Source organism: Salvelinus namaycush, chromosome 25 (genome assembly GCF_016432855.1).
Source record: "Salvelinus namaycush isolate Seneca chromosome 25, SaNama_1.0, whole genome shotgun sequence".
Lineage (NCBI taxonomy): Eukaryota > Metazoa > Chordata > Actinopteri > Salmoniformes > Salmonidae > Salvelinus > Salvelinus namaycush.
The window spans coordinates 4,132,598-4,145,322 of record NC_052331.1 but is presented as its reverse complement, the minus strand read 5'-3'; the positions used below and the strand labels follow the sequence as shown (position 1 = coordinate 4,145,322).

The following is a 12,725-nucleotide window of genomic DNA, read 5'->3' as shown; positions in this document are numbered from 1 at the left end:
CGCAACATCCTTCCCTGCTCGGCCACTGGGCTCTCGCCCTTCGAGTGCTCCATGGGTTATCAGCCCCCGCTCTTCCCGGAGCAAGAGGAATAGGTCAAAATAACCCCCGCCCAGATGTTTGTCCGCCGCTGTTAGCGTACCTGGAAGAGAGCCCGGTCAGGAGCTCAGGTATTGTCAACAGGCGGACCGCCACCGGACCCCTGCTACCCACTATCGTCTTGGGCAGATGGTATGGCTGTCTACTCGGAATCTGCCTCTCCGGGGTAGAGTCCCACAAACGTTCCCCCCCGCTTTATCGGCTCTTTCCCCATTTCCAAGATCCTTAGCCCCTCTGCTGTTCGTCTTCTGTTGCCCCGCACCCTCCATATACATCCCATGTTTCATCTATCAAGGATTAAACCTCTGTCTCACAGCCCTCTGTCTCCTCTTTCCAGGGCAGACCATTCTGCCTGGCCTGACCCTGAGCCTGCCGTTCTCTACCTTTCAGACTCTGCTCTGGATTACTGACCTCTGCCTGCTCTTGACCTGTCATTTGCCTGCCCCGTTTTTGTAATACACGTTTGTTACTTCGAACTGTCTGCATCTGGGTCTCATTTTGAGGTCTGATAGACGTAGGCTATACTGAAAATATATTAGTTCTATCAGGCTGCAACGCCTAAAATGAACCTCCTAAGAAAATCCCTAACATCGAAAATCCCTAACATCAGGCTAACAGGCGCAATGCAATTAGCGTTTAAACCATGTCAATGGTGTTCCAATACAAAGGCTCTCAGCGGACCCCAGGACTTCTAACACCTGATCTATGACCAGTGAATGATTAATCCTCAACAACACAATGCCCAGTCGTTAACTAGGTCTTTATGTCGTTAGTTAGTCCTAATAAACTCCCTGTGCCTTTTAATGTCGTTAACTCGCATTCCACTAATTAGCATTCTGATCAGGGGATCAGGAGAGAGAAAGAGGGCGAGAGAGTGAGGAGGGGGAGGGACAATACAGTAGAGTAGGCCCTCTGCCACAATGGGAAGGATATCCCATGAGACGGTGACACTGTGACATTGTCATTAACTTGATGTTAATTACAAATTAATAGGGCTATTTCATTTACATGTATCTCTGGCTCTGTGACGGGGCCCTCCTATAGTAGGTTACTCTAGCGAGGCCTACTGAAACCCAGAAGATGTGTGGGGGGGGGGGGGGGGGGTTCCTCTTGTCCCGTCTCCCCACAGTGTTTCATGGGAGCTAATTAAACAGTGGGCCAGTCATCATGATTATGTCTGTGTGCTGCTTTAACTCTGCAATTAGGAGACTTTTTGAATCTACCCATCTAGACGTGACTGGCTGACCCTCCGCCTACTCTTAAAATGGAGGCAGTGTTCCACTCTACGTCTCCCCTGTCCACGTAACTACAGCGACAATAAAGTCCTATTAGATCAGAGGTCTTAGAGGAAAGGAGACAAGGAAAGGGAACTGTTTCAGACTATTTGGGACATGATGTAAAGTGCGATTCCTGTGTGCCTTTCTCATGGCACCTGTAGTATATCGTCTTCAGATTGGTCAGAAATCAAGTCATCAAAGTCATCATCAGTGTAAGACATTTATAACAACCGTATTACCTAAAAACCTGCAACTCCCTGCTCCAGCCACCTTCAAATGATTAATTCTGTTAACCATTGAATTCTCCAGAACCATCCTTGGTCTCTGACTCCTCCACATCTATTGCCACGTTGACGGCCACAAGCCACCGGTCTCCATGGTAACCTGAGCCTTTAGTCCCGTGAGAGTGCTGTCGTGGGACTGTGTCAGCTAGCCAACATGGCACATAGCGTTCTGCCATATGGTGCCACCCCATACGTCCCGGCTGAGCTGGGCCTGAAGAGAGGGGAGTGTTAAATGGGAGAGACCTGCCCGCACCAGTATATACTCCACAGCTGAGGCAGAGAGATCTGAGAGCACATGATGCCCACTATAAGGTGCATGTTGCACGCTTGATGGTTTTACTATTGCTCATCCGTTATCACAAGGGTGTGTGCAATGAGTACAAAAAGTATGATATGCAAGAAAGTACAATACCACTGAAACATCTTTGAAGTTAATTGCCACGATACAAGTCTGATTGGGCGGAACAAAATAAGTATATGACATCTTGTAGACATACGTAAACACACACTTTTTTTTTGTATTTCTAAAGTAAGACAAAACATGCATTGTACTGCCCTTTTCCAATGAGCTACTTTGTGACTCTTGATTATAAGCCCTCTGCTGCCCCTGTGTGGTAGCAGGTGAAAGTACATCTTACAGTCTAACCACGTCACTTTCTATGGCAGAAAGGAATAGTCCAACAACTCACTACAGTTGATAAAATAGTTGTATTTATTTCATGTTCAATAAAATAAGATTACAAATACAATATGTTTTAAGCAATAGAATACTATTTATTTTGCATAAACCTTTTGAAATCTTTTTCGATATTTAATATATATTACATTGTCTTATCAAAAATAGTCAGTATGCTTTTGCAGAAAGCTACACGTTTGTGAAATGTTGGTGGCGGAAACATAATCAGAATTATATGGTTCCTGGCTCTAATTCAATGGGCTGATATGACACAACATATCAGCATACAAAAGGGCAGCATCTGACACAAGGGGGGTCTATTCTGGAGAAATTGAAGTTTATCAAAATACCTATTAAATTATTTTTTAAATCCTAATTGAGATGCCATTTTTCTATTCTTGAATTAGAATTTCAATTCACTCACTGATTTTACTACTGGTTGGACCCCAAACCTGATGTGACAGAAACAAGCAATGAGGCATTTTCAAACAATCATCAGCTAAGGCAAGTGAAGTGAAAGAGCTTTTGAATAAGGGCGTCTCTTAGTCAGCTTCTGTGATCGAAAATGTTGGGTGTTCAGTTTACAAAAAAGTAAAAACTGTAGACTACAAATTGATCAGACATTGACAAACTAGGGCATAGCTTTTGTACAGTACCCGGTCACTAACATGCGTGTTACCTTTTGTATGCTAAGGCCTAAGGTATAAAGCAGGTCTATATGTACGTTTAATGCATATATGCTTCTACAGGTAGAGTCAACACTGTTCATGTATTCAGTAACAAGAACATGTTCAATCAAAAATGCCATAATATAACCGATTCATAATGTCATCCTGTTTGACCTCATCATAACCTTACTGCAATCAGGGCCTTTGTTTCTGAGAAGCAAGCACCCTACTGTGTCCGTACCACTCTGTGGGTGGTGAAGCTTAACGTGTTAAAGACGACGTCACATCCTGTCCGGACTGAAGTAATCATAACGAACAGGGAGCCGTCTACGGCGTGACGGTTGACTGCCTCGTCAGCTGTGGGGAACTGCATCCATCAAGTCTCCTTCAAGTGGCCACTCGCAAATGATACATCATGGCATCTTTCTACAGGTCTCCTATGCTTTATTGACAACATCATTGATATCAATTTCCGTATAAATGAAATACATTAAAAAAATATGATTCAAGTATTTGTTGAGCACGTCATGCAATTATCATCTTTACATTTTAAAAAAAAGAAACGTAATAACCTTTGGCCTTCTTAATTGAACATAAAACAAATCCTTCTAGCTAAATGTATGTTGAGGCTACAGTCTCTCGACGACATGCAGTGAAGCACACTGACGAGCATGTAACCATGGTGACAGACGACGGCAGGAAAATTGTACAGTACATCAGAGTGGGTGTATGGGTGACTAGTCACCTCCTAATTAGATGCCACTCACACAGCCGTGTATTTTTCGTTTTAGTCTGCTTTCCCAATAGTCTCCACAGAGTGGGGCTTCCTTCATCAGCCACTAACACACATCTTGCTCGGTGGGTGCACTTTAGGCAGGGTTACCTGTACAGCACCCACCGTCAAACCGACTACTCACACACGTCATTCTCCTCATATTCCTCCAACATAAACACAGACCTGTGTGTGGAACCAGGGGACACTGAGGTCATACTGAACCTTTGAACTGTTAACCACAGTCACTGTTTCCACGACCGCTACTCCACAGTCCCAGCCCAACAGGCCCAAACATGGCTGAAATTCAAACAACCAAAAACATGGCAGGAATGGTTCTTTAAATCCAAATATTGAAGCACTATCAGTGTTCCCCTAGGATTTTTTTCAGCAGTGGTGGCAAGGGTAGTGGGTGGGAAGGGAGGATTGGTGCATTGCAACTAATGTTAGTGCAATGACATGCTTGCTGTTCCCATACAATTAGACATTGAGCCAAACGACTATCCCTTTAAAAGCACGTCTCGGCAGATGTATTTATGTATATACACACACACACACACACACACACACACACACACACACACACACACACACACACACACACACACACACACACACACACACACACACACACACACACACACACACACACACACACAGTTGAAGTCGGAAGTTTACATACACTTAGGTTGGAGTCATTAAATTTCGTTTTTCAACCACTCTACAAATTTCTTGTAAACAAACTATAGTTTTGGCAAGTCGGTTAGGACATCTACTTTGTGCATGACAAGTCATTTTTCCAACAATTGTTTACAGACAGATTATTTCACTGTATCACAATTCCAGTGGGTCAGAAGTTTACATACACTAAGTTGACTGTGCCTTTAAACAGCTTGGAAAGTTCCAGAAAATTGTCATGGCTTTAGAAGCTTCTGATAGGCTAATTGACATAATTTGAGTCAATTGGAGGTGTACATGTGGATGTATTTCAAGGCCTACCTTCAAACTCAGTGCCTCTTTGCTTGACATCATGGGAAAATCAAAAGAAATCAGCCAAGACCTCCTCAGAATTTTTTTTGTAGACCTCAAGTCTGGTTCATCCTTGGGAGCAATTTCCAAATGCCTGAAGGTACCACGTTCACCTGTACAAACAATAGTATGCAAGTATAAACACCATGGGACCACGCAGCTGTCATACCGCTCAGGAAGGAGACACGTTCTGTCTCCTAGAGATGAACGTACTTTGGTGCGAAAAGCGCAAATCAATCCCAGAACAACAGCAAAGGACCTTGTGAAGATGCTGGAGGAAATAAATACAAAAGTATCTATATCCACAGTAAAATTAGTCCTATATCGACATAACCTGAAAGGCCGCTCAGCAAGGAAGAAGCCACTGCTCCAAAACCGCCATAAAAAAGACAAGGGGACAAAGATCGTACATTTTTGAGAAATGTCCTCTGTTCTGATGAAACAAAAATAGAACTGTTTGGCTATAATGACCATTGTTAGGAAAAAGGGGAATGCTTGCAAGCCAAAGAACCCCATCCAAACCGTGAAGCACGGGGGTGGCAGCATCATGTTGTGGGGGTGCTTTGCTGCAGGAGGGACTGGTGCGCTTCACAAAATAGATGGTATCATGAGGGAGGAAAATTATGTGGCTATATTGAAGCAACATCTCAAGACATCAGTCAGGAAGTTAAAGCTTGGTTGCAAATGGGTCTTCCAAATGGACATTGACCCAAAGCATGCTTCCAAAGTTGTGGCAAAATGGCTTAAGGACAACAAAGTTAAGGTATTGGAGTGGCCTTCACAAAGCCCTGACCTCAACCCTATAGAAAATTTGTGGGCAGAACTGAAAAAGCATGTGCAAGCAAGGAGGCCTACAAACCTGACGCAGTTACACCAGCTCTTGTCAGTAGGAATGGGACAAAATTCACCCAGCTTATTGCGGGAAGCTTGTGGAAGGCTACCCGAAACATTTGACCCAAGTTAAACAATTTAAAGGCAATGCTACCAAATACTAATTGAGTGTAAGTAAACTTCTGACCCACTGGGAATGTGATGAAAGAAATAAAAGCTGAAATAAATCATTCACTCTACTATTATTCTGACATTTCACATTCTTAAAATAAAGAAGTGATCCTAACTGACCTAAGACAGGGAATTTTTACTAGGATTAAATGTCAGGAATTGTGAAAAACTGAGTTTAAATGTATTTGGCTAAGGTGAACTTCCGACTTCAACTGTATATATATAAATAACCAAAAGTATGTGGACACCTGCTCGTCGAACATCTCATTCTAAAAAGATGGGCATTAATATGGAGTTGGTTCCCCCTTTGCTGCTATAACAGCCTCCACTCCTCTGGGAAGGTTTTCCACTAGATGTTGGAACATTGCTGCGGGGAGTTGCTTCCATTCAGCCACAAGAGCATTAGTGAGGTCGGGCACTGATGTTGGGAATTAGCCCTGACTCGCATTCGGCATTCCAATTCATTCCAAAGGTGTTCGATGGGGTTGAGGCCAGGGCTCTGTGCAGGCCAGTCAAGTTCTTCCACACCGATCTCAGCAAACCATTTCTGTATGGACCTCGCTTTGTGCACGGAAGCAGGAAAGGTACTTCCCCAAACTGTTGTACTAAAACAGGAAAGGTACTTCCCCAAACTGTTGCCACAAAGTTGGAAAGACAGAATCGTCTAGAATGTTATTGTATGAGGTAGTGTTAAGATTTCCCTTTACTGGAACTAAAGGGCCCGAACCATGAAAAACAGCCCCAGACTATTATTCCTCCTCCACAAACTGTACAGATGGCACTATGCATTGGGGTAGGTAGCGTTCTCCTGGCATCCGCCAAACACAGATTCGTCCATCGGACTGCCAGAGGGTGAAGTGTGATTCATCACTCCAGAGAACGCATTTCCACTGTTCCAGAGTCCAATGGCAGGAAGCTTTACACCACTCCACCCGACGCATGAAATTGTGCATGGTGATCTTAGGCTTGTGTGCGGCTGCTCGGCCATGGAAACCCATTCCATGAAGCTCCCGATAGTTCTTGTGCTGACTTTGTTTCCAGAGGCAGTTTGGGAACTCGGTAGTGAAAATGTAGCACGACAATGCCTCCGTGCACAAAGCGAGGTCCATACAGAAATGGTTTCCCGAGATCGGTGTGGAAGAACTTGACTTGACCGAGGACAGATGATTTCTACATGCTTCAGTACTCGACGGTCCCGTCTTGTGAGCTTGTGTGGCCGTTGTTGCTCTTAGACGTTTCCACTTCACAATAACAGCACTGACAGTTGACCGGGGAAGCTCTAGCAGTGCGGACATTTGACAAACCGGTGACATCCTATAACGGTGCCAAGTTGAAAGTCACTGAGCTCTTCAGTAAGGCCATTCTACTGTGCTAATGTTTGTCTATAGAGATGACATGGCTGTGTGCTTGATTTTATACACCTTGTAGCTGAAATTGCCAAATCCACAAATGTCTATATAGAGAGAGAAACAATTGAGAGTTGTTAAATTAATATAGGAAGAACACCGACTATGATCTGACAAACATCTAGGATTCACTTTCACTGCTGTTTCACTTCTTTCACTTCTCAAATTCTGATGTGTATGTTTTGATACATTTAACAGACCAAGGCTCTCGCTGTTCTCTTTCTATATTTAAGTCTCCAGTGTGCATTCTGTGGTACATGGGCATAGGTTCTGGTCCTGTTTCGGGGACTCAGATGTGTATAGTGTGGGACCTGGTCCCGTTTTGGCCCCTCGGTTTAAAAGGTGGTTGTTGAGGGACCAGGGCTTGCTGCCACATCTCAACGTTGGGACTCAGATGTGGATGTTGTGGTAGTGGCCCTTGGAAGAGTCAATGTCGACCCGGCGGGCCTCAGCGAAGGCCAGGAAGGTGACCAGGCCCACCAGGTTCACCACAGTGATAAGGGTGAAGACAGATGCCCACGACCCTGTAGCCTCAATCAGATACCCCGAGAAATACACCATCAGCACACCTGGAGAAACACACACACACGATCAGATACGCAGAGGAATACAGCATTAGGAAACAATACATGCACGCACAAACTGAGCAGTTTCCGACTACGGCATATCATATCAACCAATGACAGTTCAGCCTCCCATTCCCAGTTGTGTGCGGTATAAGTACACGGATTCAAACACCCCTTCCCCCTACGGTGCCCTAACTGTCATCTTCTACTCCCTCAATTATTTATCTGACACAAACTCTATTATCACTCCAGTATGAAATATGCATGGAGCCAATGAGACTGACAAGAGACACAACCCAAAGTCCTGCCTTTAGAACAATCCGATTAATTATTCATCGCTACCTCATGAAAGGACAACACAACTGATCCTGGAACTGTTGGTGAAAGATTCATGTTTCCGCTTTAGTTTGTCCCTCAGTGAACATGCTTACCTGAGAAGGCTCCACAGGTATTCATAACACCTGCAATGAAAAATAGATACATGATTCATTTGTAATATTTGACAGGACTGTAATATTCAATCAAAAGTCAAATCTGCTGAGAGGTGGATAAATTAGCCACTGCTGTAACATACCAAACAGAGCCCCGGCACATGACGGAGCCAGGTCCTGAACATTCACAGACACACCGCTGGAGTACAGACACAACAAGACACGTTACTGTCTGCCCCAGTAGACAAGGTGTTAAACAGACTCCCTATACTGTCTGCATCAGTAGATAAGGTGTTATACAGACTCCCTATACAGTTGAAGTTGGAAGTTTACATACACCTTAGCCAAATACATTTAAACTCAGTTTTTCACAATTCCTGACATTTAATCCTAGTAAAAATTCCCTGTCTAAGGTCAGTTAGGATCACCACTTTTTTTTAAGAATGTGAAATGTCAGAATAACAGTTGAGAGAATGATTTCTTTCAGCTTTTATTGCTTTCATCACATTCCCAGTGGGTCAGAAATGTACATGCACTCAATTAGTATTTGGTAGCATTGCCTCTAAATTGTTTAACTTGTGTCAAACGTTTTGGGTAGCCTTCCACAAGCTTCCCACAATAAGTTGGGTGACTTTTGTCCCATTCCTCCTGACAGAGCTGGTGTAACTGAGTCAGGTTTGTAGGCCTCCTTGCTCGCACATGCTTTTCCAGTTCTGCCCACAAATTTTCTATAGGATTGAGGTCAGGGCTTTGTGATGTCCACTCCAATACCTTGACTTTGTTGTCCTTAAGCCATTTTGGCACAACTTTGGAAGTATGCTTGGGGTCATTGTCCATTTGGAAGACCCATTTGTGACCAAGCTTTAACTTCCTGACTGATGTCTTGAGATTTTGCTTAAATATATCAACATAATTTCCTGCCTCATGATGCCACCTATTTTGTTAAGTGCACCAGCCCCTCCTGCAGCAAAGCAACCCCATAACATGATGCTGCCACCCCCGTGCATCACGTTTTGGATGGTGTTCTTCGGCTTGCAAGCCTCCCCCTTTTTCCTCCAAACATAATGATGGTGATAATGGCCAAACAGTTCTATTTTTGTTTCATCAGACCAGAGGACATTTCTCCAAAAGTACAATCTTTGTCCTCATGTGCAGTTGCAAACTGTAGTCTGGCTTTTTTATGGTGGTTTTGGAGCAGTGGCTTCTTCCTTGCTGAGCGGCCTTTCAGGTTATGTCGATATAGGACTCGTTTTACTGTGGATATAGATACTTTTGTACCTGTTTCCTCCAGCATCTTCACAAGGTCCTTTGCTGTTGTTCTGGGATTCATTTGCACTTTTCACACCAAAGTACGTTCATCTCTAGGAGACAGAACGTGTCTCGTTCCTGAGCGGTATGACAGCTGCGTGGTCCCATGGTGTTTATACTTGCGCACTATTGTTTGTACAGATGAACGTGGTACCTTCAGGCGTTTGGAATTTGCTCCCAAGGATGAACCAGACTTGTGGTGGTCTGCATTTTTTCCCTAAGGTCTTGGCTGATTTATTTTGATTTTCCCATGATGTCAAGCAAAGAGGCACTGAGTTTGATGGTAGGCCTTGAAATACATCCACTGGTAAGCCTCCAATTGACTCAAATTATGTCAATTAGAATCAGAAGCTTCTAAAGCCATGACATCATTTTCTGGAATTTTCCAAGCTGTTTAAAGGCACAGTCGACTTAGTGTAAGTAAACTTCTGACCCACTGGAATTGTGATACAGTCAATTATAAGTGAAATAATCTGTCTGTAAACAATTGTTAGAAAAATGACTTTTGTCATGCACAAAGTAGATGTCCTAACCGACTTGCCAAAACTTTGTTAACAAGTCATTTGTGGAGTGATTGAAAAACTAGTTTTAATGACTCCAACCTAACTGTATGTGAACTTCAACTGTATTTTCTGCCTCAGTATGTAAGGTGTTATACAGACTCCCTATATTTTCTTCCTCAGTAGATAAGGTGATAAGGTGACAGATAAGATAAGTGGAACTACATAGTCGCTGTTAAAGCACGGCGCTTGTGAGGGGGAGATTATGTTTACATGATCCATCCCACTGTTGGTCATTATCTACATCCTGCATTTATCATTTACATCCTTGTACACTTCCAGGATCCGAACAGTGCAGCCTTCAAGGGTTAGTACATGTGGCCGAATATGGTCAGGCCCTAGATGATAGACACTAGGTCTAGGGGCTAGGCCTAGGAGCGGATTTGGGGACGAGCGTCGGTACCTGTGGCTGAAGGTGGTGAGGCCCATGGTGGCAGAGACAAAGGCCACAGCTGTGGGGAAGGTGGTGGTGCCACACAGCAGGAGGGTAAACACACTGGACACACCCATGGAGAAGAACTGACCAGGACACAAGGAGAGGAAAGGCAAATCTAAAGTTAACTAGTAATGCCAATTTGGGCATTGAATCAGAAACAAGCTACAATACCTGCATAAGCTTCCTCACAGCAGCAGTGTCAAACCCTAGAGAGACAGAAAGAGACACAGAGAGAGAGAGAGACGTGGGACAGAGCAATAGTTAAAAACCTTGACAATCGTATAAGGGTACCTACCAACTTCGACTGATAAGTAAAACATTCATTTGTTTCCTGATGACAAACAGTTGATATCTCTGGCATTACCTTGGCTGATAAGGTGGTCAGAGAGACAGCCACTTAAGAGAGAAGAGGGGATGGCCACAAACCACGGGATAACATTAAACACCCAACCCTGCGGGGAGAACACCATAACATTTAACACCAAGAACACTGATATGACCTCAGACATGTATGACAGTAAAACCCTATACGTTTTTTTAAGAGACAGTGATCCAACTTGGCGAACATCTAAGTTTGGGGAACATCCGAGTTCCTTAGCTAGCGGAGTTGTATGTCTACACCATGTCTACAGCGCCCTCTCTTGGTTTACTCAGTGGTATTACACGGGTCTGTCAGATGCAGGGGGGGTCTGACTCGCTTTGAGCCGTTTCGTATGTACACTTTCAAGTGTGTCTGTTGTCTTTGCCATTCCAACCTTGAACTCCAATGTGGTATTATAAGTTTTGTTTCGTCTTGTCTTCCGAAGGGATGGGTTGGGAGAAGAGGAGGGATGGAGGGGGCAAGTTACCTTGGCATCAGGGAAGGTGTCCTTGAAGTAAGTCGGTAGCCATGACAACAGTGTGAAGAAGGTGCTCGCAGTGCAAAGGTGCGTAATAATCACAGCACTGAAGGGAGGATAATGGAGACAGAGTGCGAGAGCAAACACATAGAAATAAGTTAGTGTACCACTTCTATGACTCATAGGCTACATCATTTTAAAGCTCAGAAAATATTCCACAGCAGTTCCTACTTTTACTGGCTGTAATAACTTACGTATGGGTCACCACTACAGTTATATTAATGTGCGTGCGCAACATAAAAACAAGCAAAATGTCAGTATGTTCATTGTACATTTATTTCAGAGTGTTTAAATAGCTTTCTCTCCACTGAGTTTCGCTCATTCAAGAACTGAACGGTGTCAGTCCCGTGCTGCAAATCCATGCTCACACCAACCCCCACCCACACAGTCAGTGACATTTCTGTTCAGTGGTTCATTTTCCTATCAAGGTGTGGTTTAGCCATTACAGGAAATAAAATCAACCAACCAGACAAGACATGATTTCTGTCATTGTAAACAGGGCCGATCAGTTGCATGGGGTTCTATAAATAACAGCCAATAGAGACAGGCACAGAGGATATGAATGAAGCCTTCATGTGAGACGGAAACATCTACAGGGAAGTGAGCTGATCAGAGAGGACTGTGTGTGGGCCTTATCTCACCAGACAGCAGGTTGTTTGAAGAGACGTAGCCAGTGTCTCCTGGACAGTTTGGACCGGGGCCCTCCACGACCCAGCGACTCCAATGTGATGATAGGACCTGGAACAAACACACACACACACACACACACACAAAGAAAGAGAAAGAGGAAAGTCTGAGCTCAGTGTGGAGCTCAGAGGAAGTTCATGACAACAATGGGAACAGATGGCTAGCAAATGTGTTTACTTTCAGTTAGATATGCATATTCTCATTGCTCATAAACCCAGAACACATACGCACGCCTTACCTTCCCCTTTGAGCAGGTATTTCCACACGCAGTACGCCCAGAGGACAGAGAGTAGACCAGACACATAGAACACACTCTCCCAACCATACAGGTCCAGCATGAGGGAACCAGCCCCCCCAATCACCAGTGTCCTGCAGGAGACAACAGCACTGGTCATACACTCAAAGTGTAGTTTAAAGCTTTAGCTGCAGACCGTATTGTTTTTTACTGCAATGGCAAAACAAGACCATCTGTGGAGAACTCCTGACTGGAGACAGAGAGAAGCGTCTGTGGCTCCCTGATGAGTTGGTTATGGCCAGCCCAAAATGACCCCCCCCCCCCCCCCCCCCCCCCCCCCGCAACTCCAAAGACAAACGGCTGACCCTGGCTTCCATAACAGATGACCTCAA

At 44.3% G+C, this 12,725-nt stretch overlaps 1 protein-coding gene across 1 annotated transcript in view; it reads right to left on the bottom strand.

The window, feature by feature from the left end:
* Nucleotides 1-6,782: 6,782 nt before the first annotated feature.
* LOC120020084 (solute carrier family 17 member 9-like) overlaps nt 6,783-12,725 on the bottom strand; it is a 29,391-nt gene continuing 23,448 nt past the window's right edge. The window contains exons 5-13 of the mRNA XM_038963521.1: nt 12,337-12,467; nt 12,053-12,149; nt 11,361-11,457; nt 10,877-10,964; nt 10,684-10,718; nt 10,480-10,595; nt 8,352-8,407; nt 8,209-8,238; nt 6,783-7,780 (exon numbers count right to left, since the gene is read on the bottom strand). Of these exons, the coding sequence (XP_038819449.1) occupies nt 7,602-7,780; nt 8,209-8,238; nt 8,352-8,407; nt 10,480-10,595; nt 10,684-10,718; nt 10,877-10,964; nt 11,361-11,457; nt 12,053-12,149; nt 12,337-12,467 (829 nt within the window). The 3' untranslated portion in view covers nt 6,783-7,601. The remainder of the gene's footprint in view (nt 7,781-8,208; nt 8,239-8,351; nt 8,408-10,479; nt 10,596-10,683; nt 10,719-10,876; nt 10,965-11,360; nt 11,458-12,052; nt 12,150-12,336; nt 12,468-12,725) is intronic.